This window comes from Salvia hispanica, chromosome 1 (assembly GCF_029641045.1).
Source record: "Salvia hispanica isolate PSC_SH4W2 chromosome 1, Shi_PSC_v1, whole genome shotgun sequence".
Taxonomy (NCBI): domain Eukaryota; kingdom Viridiplantae; phylum Streptophyta; class Magnoliopsida; order Lamiales; family Lamiaceae; genus Salvia; species Salvia hispanica.
Genome location: NC_142692.1, coordinates 23,100,973 through 23,115,762, shown reverse-complemented (window position 1 = coordinate 23,115,762; position 14,790 = coordinate 23,100,973). Strand labels below are relative to the sequence as shown.

Genomic DNA, 14,790 nt, shown 5'->3' with positions numbered 1-14,790 from the left:
TATCATGTCAAGTTGGTATACACGGATACTATAATAATCCAAATGTGCTCAATTTGTCCTCGTATACATAGATATTCCTCCATCCCAATAAAAAATGCACTTTGTTTTGAGTCTGGTATTGATTTTAAACTTAATATAAAATTAATAAAATAAGATAAAGATAGAGAGAAAAATAATTAAAGTAGTGTTAATGGAGAATGGATCCACTTCATTAGAGAGAAAAAATAGTTTTTTAAATTAGAAAATGCATTTTTTTTTTGAACTAGATGCTCATATGTCCCCAAGTTAGTTGAGGTTTTTTCTTTCCCAAGATTTAAGAAATTGATGTTTAAATTTAAATCGAAGAACACTCTATGCAACAATAATACATTCAATCACTGTCATTTACAGATCGTATATGTAATACTACTACAAACAATTTCCCATTACCTTATACAAGGAAAATAATTCACGGTACAACTTCATTCTTTTTGCAGCACCGTAATATGGTAAGGCTGGCCATGACATGAACCCGATCGCACTCTTGATTCATTTTCGTCGTCTCCTGTGTCTCCTGGCAGCAAATTCCACTGCAACGAGTAGTTCGACAAATCGAACGTACCCTGGCAAAATACTGAAATCTGGAGAGGAATTTTAGCAGAAGACGACGGCTCAAGATTGAATCGAGTTGAACATGATCCGGACCAGATGAATGGTGAAACACTCTCAGGAGCTAGAGCCTTCCCAACCCGAGCCCCAGTAGCATCAGATTTAACTTTAGCATCGGTTAAATGAGTTATATCGTGCCAACCAACTTCGTTCCCAGAGACTGAAGCAGAAGAGGTGACTGAGCTTGACTGAGTTAAAGAATCAAGGGTGTTTATGCGAACTGATACAGAGTCTTCTAAGGAGTTGTACACAGACATACTAAGATTTATCTCACATAAACCAGATGAAAAGTCATGCCTCACCAACCGAGGACCATCCATTGACCACCATACTGGGCTACTGCTTCCGACTCTATGTTAAAACAGAAAAAATAAACAAAATGAAGACCAAAATATGAATTCTGTAATCACAGAGAATAATCAGTGAAATATCTAGTATGCAGAAACTTGATAGGTTCAGCAGAAGACATAACAAGAAAGGTATTTTTACCTGCAATGGCACGTGTAGTGAGAAAGAAATTCTGTGGTTCTTGGTGGCACGGAATTGGTACCAACCCCTGACTCGGCTATCAAGATGAAGTCGACAGTACTCCCATTACCCTGTTACATTCCAAGAGAAAACGATTAATTATAAAAATGGGATCATGAAGGAGACCAAAACAGAACTAAATGGTCGATATTGTTGGTAGTTTAAATTGACCATAGACACATTAACCAGGGAAACAGCAATAAAGTCATTTTATTATACCTCTCAGCAGCAGTAACAGAAGATCATACAAAACACGTGGGATAAAAACCTATTCGTATCCAAGGAACCTTAATAAAACCTCTATCTACAGCAACAGCAACCATCAAGAATAGCAGTAAGAATGCCATACAGTCCAACAGATGAGGTTTAAAACAAGGCAAAATGAAGCAACCCTGTACCTGGCCATGCCTTTCTTGATGCAATCTTTCATGATGATGGAAAAGATCAAAAGGTGAAACAGACGTATCAAACAATCCATTGGAATCACTATTAACAAGTCTCACATTGGCTATTCCCTTGGCAAGGGAAGATATGTTATCTTCAGTACTTCCTCGAGTTTTGCAATTCTGAAGCACAAAGTAACTTAAGAATGTAAACAAGGAAACAACTTAAGATAAAATGGGAAAAACAGGAATAATGAAGGCAAGTACAGAAATAAACACTTTCTAGACTTATTCATAACATAGTAGTTCCTTAAATACTCAAAAGTCATATCCAAGACAACAGCAAAAACCTCAAACTGAACTGCCATTATAACCTTACCAATAATATGGGGGAAAAAGGAGAAGAAAGTAACTGTTTTTGGATGATAGTACAGTGTCATTTCAGAATGATAGACACAAAAATAACTAGAAGGAAGAAACAGGTGTCTGTCTCATGGATGACGGTGATACGTCTTTTTCAGAACAATAAGCACATGAGAACTATCTCTGGAAAAACTGAAGTGGCACCCACAAATAAGATGAGCAAGACTCATGACTTTTCTACTAACCTTTAGCCTGAAAAAGCATGACAGAGACTGACCAGCCATTAAAAATCCCAAAGATAAGTCAGACCCTATTGGTTGCAGCGGTGCAAGTTCCCACTGGTCCCCAACACATGATAGCTGCTGAACCTGGAAGTTCTCTGAACTAGTCCTGTTGGTAGTATCCATACGAACAAGGAACTCATGCAATCTGGATGGAGAAGGGCTGATTCGAAATGACACTTCCAGAGATGGCAGCACCTAGTTTTAGGGAATAAAAGATGTGACTTAATGCTGGCATATATCATCATTTTAAATGAAAATAAATATCAAACTATATGATCAAATCATAAATTCAAGGTTGCATAGATAAGTCTTATTTAGTTTCTGTTTCATTTAATTGGTCAAAGTAGCAACAAAATAATTTGCTCCATCATCTATTTACCTCCACGTTGTAATGCATGCGTAAAGTTCGATATTTTATGATTGATGACACATCTTCTGTTTCGTAATATATTGTTATATACAGTGAAATGCTTCCAGGATCAGCAGCCCTAAACCAAAGGGGCCACTTAATGGGTGTTTGCCAAGAGCTTGCTATGTTCTGCAAATAGGAAAAAAATGGAATTAGTTAAATGCACTATGCACCGTACAGCCAAAACTGCTGGTAAAATATAGTACTACACATAGGTGGAGCACATTGACCTCAGGGAACACAAATGCAGTTTTTGCTGTCTTGGAGGCATCCAAGGTAGTGCAGCTTCGTGATGAAATCGCCTGTTTTTTAAGAAAAGTAGGGAATTCCAAGTCCATAACTTCCTGAGCTGTGATGTCCAGAAATCTTGGATGACTGATCTTCATCTTCAAGTTCTGCCAGCATAGATGAAGTGAGGCATAGCCATGTTAGAAGAAACACCGCTACACAACAAAAGCTATGTTACTGGTTATGAAAAACAAAATGATTGCAGAGATCATGTCTACAAGCAACGAATAAGTATCAATAGGCCAAGAAGCAGGCGCTTCACCGAAATGACAAGAAACAATGAGTGAATTGACAAATCTAACAGATGTCGGATGATCATTTAATGTAACCATCAAGAGAAAAAAAAAAGTTTCCTAACAGCGAAATGATAAATACAGAAGAGGTAACCTTGTATGATCTTGGATATGTGATGCTACTATAATGATATAATTAAATTCTTCCTATTGCGCTGTAAGAAAATATCACAAAATATATGCTCCCTCCGTCCTACTTTAGGAGTCCCGGTCACTTTTGCATACTCGTTTTATAAAAATGATAATAAATAGTTGAAGTGGAGAAATGGTAAAGTAAGAGAGAGAATAATTCTTCTCAACATTATTCTCTCTTACTTTACCATTTCTCCACTTTAACTATTTATTATCATTTTTATAAAACGAGTGCGCAAAAGTAACAGGGACTCCTAAAGTGGGACGGAGGGAGTAATGACCAAGACCCTCATGTCCATTTTATATCCAAAGAGGTTCCATGTCTTGGGAATTAACCAATCATTAGGAGAAGTTATTTAATGACTGATAGACTCCGGTTCTCCTATTCACAAATATGAAGAATTTATTCATATTTTAGGATTATAAAACGAAGCATAGTATGCATCTTTCATAAGAAAGTAGCATTGTCACATTTTACTTGCTGCACATTGCCAATAATACCATAATAAAGGGAAAAATTAAAAAGGTCCAGAATAACTTTGAAAAACAATAAGATAAAACTTTTACCTTCACAGGAATTTTTGATGGATTGCTCAACTCCATGGTAAGACATCGAAGATCTCCAGCATAAACTGTCTGAGGTAAGCTGTGAATGATACCCTCAAGCCTTGGCAGACTCTGAAATATTTAGCACATTGTAGCAGAAGCATTACATCTTTATAAACAGAATACTAATCCTGGTGAAGTACATCATACCTAGATTCCTTCAAGAAAGGCAACAAACTCGAAGTCAAGAAGGTGGGGGGGGGGGTACCTTTATCACCAAGAACTCAAGGCTATCTTTCACTGACTTTTTTGGCTTTCTTTTCCCTTTAGCAACTTTCTTTTTGACAATATCTGACTGAAAGTTACAGACTCCAATTACTGAAGCAGAGAGTTTCCACCTCACGCCAACTAATTTTAAAGTGCCCTCTACTTTTGGAGTGACTGTTAGCTGAACCTGAACAGTAAGAAAAAGAAAGAGAGAAAGCAAATGATAAGGCTAGCAAGGTGTTTATCACAAACAACATTTGTGGTTGTAAATCATCAAATAGTTTTAGGTGTTGAGGCAGTGGAAGTAGATACTGACAAGCTGCTCGAGAAAGAAAGAAAGGTCTCCTAACAGATTGATATGGAGTAAAAACGATTTCGATCTGTATCACAGAATCCCAAACTGACACTGTAGGGTAGTAGAAAAAATTGCTAGATTGACAATTTATGAGCATGCTTCAAGACATAAAATAAACTAAATAAAGTCAGGGCATTTTGAGCAAAAAACACTGAGAACGTGACCAAGACAAAATCAAATCTTACAAAGTACTATAAAAAAGAAAAACGTTTAACATTTTATGTGACATAGTGGACGGCAAGAAGAAGAGAGGAGTTTCTGGTATCTAGAAGTATGTAATTTATTGCTTTTTGAACAACAACGCCCAGGGTGTTATCCTTCTTCCCAATTTGGTACTACAAAATTTTGCATGCATTTGCTTCCAGCCTTCAGCATGGGAAAACAAATTTCCATTGGTCAATGAGAGATCTTAGACAAAGTAACATGAGGGGGTGCGATATACAGCATCAATCTCCAGGTCAGCTTCCTGAACATTAAGGGCCTCAAGACAAGCAACCCCTTCATGTATCATATGATGTGCCCCCAGGGTACTATCGCTGGTAGCCAGTTGATTAGATACAAGGATTTAATGCTCACCAATACAGTTTCTCCACCTCGCATTGAAATATTGACTTCCGATAAATCAAATAATGATGCATCTGCGCTAGTCTCCCTGCATTCAGATAGTGTGGAATCACTGCAGGACTGATCAAGCCAGAAAGGAAACATAAGATGAACTAAACCCAGAAAGAATCGTGGATATACCCAGTAACTGAGACAGTTCTCAACTCCTTGTCATTCTTATCTTCATCTATAGATCCATTCTCACCTGCAATCCGCAAAATATTGTAATGAACTCCATGCTGGATTAGTATATTTAAAATAAACTATCAAGCAAAGATTTTAAAATATAAAGTTGATTTTTTTTTTATGTTAAATACTAAATGACAGTCATCCAATATTACCAATACCCTCCAAATATAACACCTTGAAATTTGTATTCGCAAATAGCCTCTGAATTGGTGCTTATTAGCAATGAAACAAGAAAAGGAAAGTTGTGGCCTGTGGGGTTTAATGTAACTTGCCACCTTTTATGCACTTTTTTATGTAAATGGAGTAAGTTAAATTTAAAGCATGATTTTCGTAAATATAACACTTTTGAGATTTGTAGTTGCAGCTTGCAGATAGCCCTTCAATTGGTTCTATTAACACAAAAAAAAAAAAAAAAAAATGTTGGTGTTTAGTGTAACTTGCCATTTTATTATGCATGTATATGTGAAATATCAAGCAGATTAGGGCGTGTTCACTTTGAAAGAATTGGGTAATTCTTGGTCTAATTGGGCCAATTCTTGTGTTCACCTTCCACTAATTAATTGTTGGGGGCTTACAATTGAGGTGAGGTCCGCACTATTCATGCCAATTGAGGAAGAATTGAAATCTTGCAAAATAGGTAAGATTTGGTTGTGCATTGAAAAGTGCACCAAGAAATGGACTTGGTTTTACACATTTGCCCCACTTTTTCACATTTTCACCTTTCCACATTTCCACTAGGAGAGATAAATTTGTCAATCCATAATTCTAATAAGTCAGTCTTTATTTTATATAATATTTGGATCAATTCTTGGCCCAAATTCTAGTATACTAAACAAGGGGGAACATAATTATATGCGGCCAATTATGGCTCAATTCTTGGAATAATTACTTCTTCCAAAATCTTAGAAATGGAATTAGTTCAAAGTGAACACCCCCTTGGTGTAAATGTAACAACTTGAGATTTTTAGTTGCAAAGCGCCCCGTTGGTTACTGATAGAACATCAAAGTCAGCTAGAGGATCAAGTGGATGAGGAGATCAGACCGAGAGATTATTATGGGATGAGGAGATTATCTCATGATATGAAATTTGTTTGGTTTATTAGTATCTTTACTTTATTATTTTTCTTCAATATCTTTATTATGCAATAGGATTTAAATTGATTTGCTTAGCTTATTTAGTGGAATTGCGATTCTCATGCCAACTCCTTTAAAAGGATAGTTGGAGGTTGATAGAGGATTATTAAGCCTCTTTGGAGGATTGTCTCAGGCGTCCTCGGAGGATTGTTTTCTTTGCATTAAATTTCAGTTCCTTTTTTCCATTTTCTCCGTGTTCTCGATACCTCGATATCTTGTGATCAACCGCCTTTACTCCATATCAGTAACACAGAAAAAGAAGAAAGATTTTTAGGGTTTAATGTATCTTACCATCTTTTTTATGTAAATTTGCTAAATCTCAAGCATGAATAAAGTAAATAACCCTCTAAGAAGTTATCCAACGAAGACAACTGGATATTCCTACGACAAAGACACATTCTGGTTAATGATGAGCATAAACCAGCCAGGAACATACCTGATTCACTTTGATCACATTCTGCTGAATGCTTGCATATCAGGGAAACATTTGTAACTGATATAGGGATCTGAAGGGGGTTCCTAAAACTAACTTCCACCTTGATTTCCTCTGCAGTATCACGAAGAGCATAACATTTGTAAGCACTAAGCAAGCACAAAAGGCTGAAATTGGTAGCTTATGAGAAGTAACAAAAAAAAATTAACTGCTTGTCATGTTCTAGTGAAAGGATGTTGCTATAGTAGAGACTGAAGAATCATTTTTGTGTGATAATTTCCTGTGGAGCAGACGAGGAAAGTTTTGACGCAAAATAAGCAAGTACCTCTCTTCAAGAACCTAAGAGAATGCTCAGAAAAGATAGCTGAACAGAGGAATGGATTGCACTTTACATAACGGCTCAATAAAGAAATAATTTCCCTTTCTTTCGGAGGGGAGTGGGACCTACTCCTTTAAAATATGGCAAACAGACTCTTAATAATTAACATGTTCTAAACATTGAATGAGAAGATATCATGCTAGAAAATAAAGGTAACATCACTTAAAAAAGTATCATCTTGAAACTGTCTACACTCTGCACACTTGGAATCTTAGGAGACAAAGCTTCATGCAAGAGCATATCATGCAAATTCAAGCCTATCGCAAAGTTCCAAACATATTTATTTTAATCCTTCCAGAAGAACTAAAGCTTCAGGGCTTCTAAGTGGAACTATCTCATTTTCCAAGTACAAAGAGGAAGTGTTGGTCAATGTTTAAGCCTCAGTTGTTCAATCATCATGTTTTTCTGCTAATATGTATCTATGAAACCAGAAGAACAAATAATCTGTAAATCATGTAAACCATATGAATTTCTCAACACATGGCCCTGGTACTTTAGGGGCAATGGCCCGCAAAAATACCCACACATTTATCAGATTACTTTTTAACACTTGAATATAATATCACCTTCATACCTCCAGTAATGCAGACATTTGATTCTTTGCACTTCTTTGGTAAAATCTTTGATTGTAACTCGAGCCAGTTACTCTTCACCCCTGCAACTGATGGTGTCATGTCCTCCTCCAACGCCTGCCACAAGCTTTCCTCAACATTGGCCTGAAATATTTCAAGTATCAATGGAAGTGCAAACAGACATCTATTTTTGGATATTGGAAGGACAAAAATAAAATTAGATAATTATGTACAATTCAAGACGGATAAAATATACTCTTAAGTTCTGCATTGACAAGTAAATTACCAAATCCTAGTTGACATAAGTGAGAGATAACATAGCCAACCAACTTTCAAAAAACAAATGGAAGAAAACGATTTCAATTGACACCATTATAAAAGCACTGATCTCCAAACCATTGAAGCATATGGTATTAGTGATCCAATAAAGATCGAACTAAGACCAGAGTGCATACACAAAATCCAAGCTCTACCATGTCTGTTAGCTACATAAATATCACAGTCTGCGTTCTTCTGGTGTTCCAAATCCAAAGCTGGAAGCCTGGAAACTTTGAACAGAGAATATACTCCACACCTCTAGTTTCTGAACAAAAGTCCAGCAACTAGTCAAGCCCAACTTTACAAAATAAGCATATTTTAAATTTAAAGGCAGTTCATACACATGTACAGAAAGAATACAACTGAGCTATGTAAAACAAACCTAAACTTCGAATATGAGTAATAATTTTATCCACTAAGGAGTGAAAAAAAATCTGCTACACCAACTCCAGAGGTATATGTTGCTAATACAGATATCCAGGCAAAATAACACCAGATATGGATCCAAAAATTTTGAGGGAGAAAATAATAATAAAAAAATGTGGAATTAAACTATCACAAATCGCAAACTATCATTATGTTGTTGTGAGAATAGATGAAACAAGATTTGATACAAAACAATTTGCTTTACTTCAGATAAACTTCAAGTGCCAGCCAGTGATATCATCACATGGATGGTCAAAATGTTACTAAAGAAATATGAGCCAACCGAAGGCTTTGAGTTAAGGGAAAGTATTAAGTATAACTAACTCACAGCTGAGGGAGATTCATAAGTGCGATGATCTTCAAACACAACTTTGATTGAAGAATAGTTTATCACAGGCAACTGGAGCCTCAACACCTCAAATGTTTTCCCTGTTTCCTACATAATCAAGTAAACCATAGATATTAGAGACATTTAAGTAAATATGAATATAACACGATAATAACAAGGTGAGTAAAAATCTCTAGAGAGTCATAGAAAAATAACATTTAAATAGGAGGGTGAAAAGAACTTTAATTGGAATCCAAGCTAACTAAGTCTCTATCTACACTCTGAGAGGAATTAAAACCTATTAGATTTATATCTACTACACTCTAATAGGAATTCAAACTAATTAAGTTGTATCTTGGTGAAAGAAATTAAAAAGATACGACAGCTTAAGAGCAACACAGATTGATGTTACATTTGGCAGGAACCAAAAGGGTTGACAAACCCTACTTGTCATATGACAGAGTGACACAACGAAAAACTTCATTGAACCAAATTAAACTCCACCTATCAATTTATTAGAATAAATGTAAAAAAGGAAAAATTCATAGACTAGAGTAGCAATTTCACCCTCGCTCAAGAGTGAGATATATAGAAAATACCAATAATAGAAAGGCAAATTGTAAGATTGCCATATGTTTACAGAGAAGTCAATGGTAAACTACACCATTATTCAATGTTTTTTTACGATGGACGATTTGTTCCCTATTTGTTTGAATTTGGGAGCTTAATCTCGTTTATTTATTTATTTTGAATGATGAGGGGGAGCTACAAATAACAAAAAAATAAAGAATTCCAAGGTTTGAGAATAACAAAAGCCCCTTGGCCTCAGACCTGAATAATTTGAAAAAATTCCCTCAGGAACAACTCTTGAGTGAGCTTGGCTTGATGACCACATGCCAAGACCTCTAGCATGTGTTTGATACCCTCATCAAACATACCAAGAATTGCATACCACCTGAAACATTTCTCAATATATTGACAAACAATTCACATGATCAAAGACAGACAAATATATATGTATATATATATAGGGGTGCGATCATATCATAACTCATATTTATGTGATAACCTAATAACCCTATCATTTTATGGGTCAAAAGTATCATTTTTATTAAAAATGATATTTATACACGATAAAATGATATTTTTTCAGCATGCATAAAATGGTACTTTTATTCTATAAAATGATATTCTGTTCCATAAAATGATATTTTTCGTCCATAAAATGAGGGTTATTAGGTTATCACCATAATTATGGGTTATGATATGATCACATCCCTATATATATATATATATATATATATATAGATTAGAGCTATCAGGGGTTTACTTTCCAATATGGAAATGGATATGATCCCTGATGTGGCTCCATGCTGTGCCTTTGAAGACAAAAAGGGCACCTCTGTATGTTCTCACTGCATGTTTTATCTATGAAAAAGCAAGGTAAAAACTTCCAACATCATAGTATCATTAGAAGGGATAGTCAACTGAGAAGAATCATTACCTGATCAGATTCCTTGTATAGGTCACCAGACAGAACAAGGTGAAAAAAATATTTCTTTAACATGGCTGGTGTAGACATCAAGAAGCAATATGCAGCTTGCTCAAGCATGACCGCAGATCTCAAGGGTTCCTAAGAGTGACAGGTTATAGAGAGTTATAGGAAATTTTCCATCAGTTCAGTGTGCATAATTATGGGCATTACCTCACCAGAGATTCGGAAATAGACACTAGCAGCATCTTTGTACTGATCTCTAGCCTTTAACATCTCAGCCCACCAAATTCCACAGCGGGTGATATTCCGCCCACACGATGAACCAATTTTCTGAAGTTAATGGTTCGTATTAAATGAAGAAATGAAAGCTGAACAAACAAAAGAAATTCCTGTGGGGCACTGATCTTTTATATTGCACTCTGATGTCCAATAGAAATATATCAAGGACCTAACTCCATTAAGAGATCGAGCACCTAAATCCATTCACTCATTCAAATTTCAGATTGTTGAAGAAGTCAAAACTACACCATTTTCCAAAGAGAATTCCATAGATAACAACCATTTTCCCTAAACCCTAATCTATCAGTAGCTGATGTCCTATTAATGATTATTTTTATTACATTACACCATAAGATTCTAGGAATCCCATATTCTGGTGTGATCATATAACGTCATTTTTCATGGACTCCATACAATGAATGCTTTACTGGGAAAATCCTTGTAATTACAAATTTCAGATGCGCTACGCTAACCATAGAAAGGGATGGAAAGGTGGGGGGAGAAAAACTTGGCAAGTTTATCATTACCACATATGTGGTAAATGCATTTTCCATGCAGTACTCAGCATCTTGGCTTGACTGATCCAACATAAAATAAGCCAGCCCCATCAACTCCTGTCCAATCAAAACACTCCATGGAATGTAACAAAAATAGAGAATATTGAAGTATAATATGCAGCAATTTAGATAGGTTAGGGCTGTAAAATTTTAGGAGGCATACACCTCATAGTGGCACGATAAAACAATATATTTAACCCATAAATGAGCACACCGATAACAAAAAATATGGCAGCAAAACAAGTACAAGTGCCTCTGGTAAGTCAGTCTTAACTCTCTTCACTTTTTATCAATCATACTTAGTAACACTTGTTGGTTTGAAAGAAATGACTACATCTTAGTTCACCTGAATGCTTGTAATCACACACACAGACAGAATGTAACAAGGTCATACTTGTAAATTAAGAAGTGATACAAGTGATATTCTTTCCAAATCTAGCTATAGGCAAAGAGCAGCAACTAACCAAAAGAAAAAGGTGCAGCAATTCAAAATGAAAACTGAAATACCTGAACACCAGCATAATGCTTCAAAGCTTTATCAAGTTTGTAATCTGTAGAAATAAGTCGATAATTCGAGATTGCAAGTTCATAGTCTCGCAACATAAAAGCATAGTCACCCAACACTCTTATCTGAGATTCAGTCGAGTTAAAGGTGTACCTACAAAAACGCTTAAGCTAGCCAAGTTAAAGAAAGTATGGTAAAGGGAAGGAGAAAGGTGGTATTCCATTAGCAGCAGTATTATATATGGATACAACTCTGTAACATACATAGGCACACTGGGATTCTCAGGTACATCGTCTTTTCCTTTTCTCCACCATAAGTTTTTTATTTGGTTTCTAAAGCCCTTCCTTGTCGCTGAAACCTGACTTAAACAACATACTAGATTATGGTAGAGCTAGGGCATACTAACAACAACATATGAAGCGGACAACGATGGAGATACCTGCTGGTTAAGAACACGGAGTTTCAGCTCCATAAGAGGGATTATATGTTTAGATGAGAAATCATGCATGGTCTTTTTCAACTGTGAGATACAAGAAGATTGATCACAGTCATGTTAAAGATAATATCCTCTTGTAGAGAGATCTATTATGACAGCAAATAAATACCTCTTCTATATCATCCTTGCTGAGGAAGCAACCAAATTGTTTTTCATTTGAAGCACTACTTTTCTGAAACATAGAGATGTAAATACATGAGTTGAAGGCCAGGTAAACTCGCAGTCATCAAACTCTGCCTTACATGAGATGCCCATGGATTCTGTTTATGTTCTTCTTTGCCATTGATGGAAGAGTTTATACACAAGAGACAACAATCATTTGCACCAAATGTACTCCTCATTTCTGCCAGAATTCCGGTAGCTCTGCACAAAGAGAACGAACATAGAGTATCTCAAATCCGCATTTGAAACTTGCCAGGTTCTGTTAAAAGCAAAGAAAAGTTAAGACCATAACAATGCCATTCCTTGTTGCTTTCGCTTGACCCGCCATCTCTACCAGACAGCATTTATGTCTGTAAATATTTGTGCTATATAATCTCTATCTACTAATTCATGTATTCTACACACAACCATCAGTGCATGTTCTTGCAGTAGATGATTAAGGCAGAATATATGATTTTTGAAGTAGGTTATTAAGGAAGAATCTAAAACATCTTCAACGCCCCATCAAAGATAAGTTCATCCCATTGCAGTTGGAGTGATTGTCCCATAAGTAGAGATTACAAGAAAAGAATTTTACAATAGCAGTAGAATTTTCCCCTTTCAATATCCCTATAAGTTCATTAGTTTTAATACGTGATTAATAATGCAATATGTAAATCACATTTAGAACCAGGATTTTAGTCCAAAAATGTAAAATATAAGTCTAGCTTAAGAGTAGGAAGATCACCACATACTTTTCCAGCATGCCTTCTTGATTATCGTGTACCAGCAAGTAATACTTCAGAATATTAGGATCCATGGCACCATCGTTGAGAAGATGAGGCAACTGATTTGTGTTGAACAAGTCAACAAATTTTCCTATAGGATCTTTATCCTTTGAAGAGACAGCAACAAGGCCTATTTTTATCAATTTGAAACGCATAACCATCACTTAATACCTCCAGGACAACTCTCGTTACAGCATATTGAAGAAAAAGATGAGATAATAGCCAACTGAGAAACACTCAGTCCAAGTACAAGACAAGACAGACTTACAAGCCACGGGGTGATCAAAAGCTTCATGTTCTGAGAAGGCAGCAGCATCTAGCAGCTCTTTGTTAAAATTCTGAAACCATGATGGCACCAACTCCTGAGGAGAGGCTGCATAAATAACCTAATGTCACTACTTAAAAGTCCTAGCTAATATTACCATACAAAATGCTAAGTCGTTTTCTGTAAAATAAGAAAGAAGACAATTTTATCAAGTGAAAAGTGAAAAGTCTACAAAGGGACGAGGAATATCAATCAAAGCAAAAGATAGACTAAAACTAAAGGGAACTACACCAAACAAAGTGATTATATGAAACCCATGGATATAGTTATGGCATAAACCATGTTATTCACAATGCTTAGAAACAATTGCATATCTTTTTTTCTCAACAGAAGCAAAGAGGACCTCAGCATTAAAATTTAGGGATTTTACAGCTTACTCATTATAACAGACTCAACTTCTTCTTGATGTGAACAGATTTCGGATATCTCTTTATCTTCCGCACTAGTGATTACTTGTTTTAACCTCTCCTTTGCAGCCTGGATTGAGAAAGGTGAGACTTAGAGGAAAAAGTAGGACTATGAAACATTAAAATTAGCCCAACAACTCGGCTATAATGTAAGACTATGAAGCAAAGGTAGTAGTGAAATCAGACTTAAATTCCCTACTTGGCTTCCAGAGTGCAATTGCTGATAAATCTGAAGCCTTGCTAGTTGCTACACATACCTTCTAGCATCAATTGTTCTAATCTATATTCCATATTAAGAATTGTATATATAGCTATGAGAACATTCAAGTATACATGTAAATAATCACAGAGACGAAGCAGGATTCAGTTCAGACGGTCAGCTTCCAAGTTGCACTTTTCATAAACGTCCTAAGCAAATGCAGAGCTGAAATACTCATATTGCACGTACCTCAGTACTCCGCTGCCGAATATCCGAATTATAAAAGAGTCTCAATTTGAATTTCCTCAATCTGTACGGTTGATCACTAGCCGTCCTGACTGGCACTGAAAATTGAATTGAATAAACCAAAACGCCTATGAACAACCAAAGTATGCATAATCCAGCACGACAGATTGTACCGTCGATGTTACTGAAAGTGCTGAAGGGAGCCAACATTTGAATGAGGGATAAATCATTTGTTCGGCAGGACTCTTCTACAAGCGGCGTACGGAGCACCATCACAGCCGGGCTGATCTCGTCCAACAGCATCCTACCGAGCTTCGTGTTCTCCGGATCCGCCATCCCCATCGGATTCGACCCGGCAGATACACTAGGACGGGCTCACTGGCTGAGTTGACTCGTTGTGCATACACAGATGTGAAAGGAGAGATCTCTACGTACGAATGCAACTCTCTGGGCTCATAATTATTTTTTTATTTA

The 14,790-nt window shown here is 36.2% G+C and overlaps 1 protein-coding gene across 5 annotated transcripts; it reads right to left on the bottom strand.

Moving 5' to 3' along the window:
- Window positions 1–352: 352 nt before the first annotated feature.
- LOC125198103 (uncharacterized) lies at window positions 353–14,778 on the bottom strand. Of its 5 annotated transcripts, XR_016134441.1 has the most exons (29): window positions 14,490–14,778; window positions 14,320–14,414; window positions 13,842–13,941; window positions 13,408–13,512; window positions 13,107–13,269; window positions 12,453–12,573; window positions 12,320–12,382; window positions 12,154–12,234; window positions 11,978–12,072; window positions 11,717–11,867; window positions 11,180–11,266; window positions 10,584–10,703; window positions 10,383–10,511; window positions 10,209–10,306; window positions 9,710–9,833; window positions 8,879–8,986; window positions 7,809–7,950; window positions 6,859–6,969; window positions 5,241–5,304; window positions 5,073–5,148; window positions 4,143–4,328; window positions 3,896–4,006; window positions 2,846–3,010; window positions 2,586–2,744; window positions 2,168–2,401; window positions 1,575–1,742; window positions 1,396–1,480; window positions 1,138–1,247; window positions 981–999 (listed from the first exon to the last, which is right to left on the bottom strand). XR_016134441.1 is itself a non-coding variant. In XM_089062417.1 (28 exons), the coding sequence occupies exons 1-28, from the start codon at window positions 14,656–14,658 to the stop codon at window positions 462–464; spliced, it is 3,873 nt and encodes a 1,290-aa protein (XP_088918543.1). In that variant the 5' UTR covers window positions 14,659–14,776; the 3' UTR covers window positions 353–461. The 5 variants fall into 5 exon arrangements, 3 of the variants coding, with proteins under 3 accessions (XP_088918543.1, XP_088918544.1, XP_088918545.1); XM_089062417.1 differs by lacking the exon at window positions 1,396–1,480 and having other exon boundaries at window positions 353–999; window positions 14,490–14,776; XR_016134440.1 differs by having other exon boundaries at window positions 961–999; window positions 1,138–1,480.
- Between the last annotated feature and the right edge of the window lie 12 nt (window positions 14,779–14,790).

Bases quoted from the DNA above. Each gene is read 5' to 3' on its own strand.
- LOC125198103 (XM_089062417.1), bottom strand. From the start codon at position 14,658: ATGGGGATGGCGGATCCGGAGAACACGAAGCTCGGTAGGATGCTGTTG. The intron at 10,512-10,583 runs GTAATGCCCATA...TGTCACTCTTAG, and splicing joins ATTTCCGAATCTCTGGTGAG to GAACCCTTGAGATCTGCGGT. The intron at 9,834-10,208 runs GTAAACCCCTGA...GAAATGTTTCAG, and splicing joins ATCCATTTCCATATTGGAAA to GTGGTATGCAATTCTTGGTA.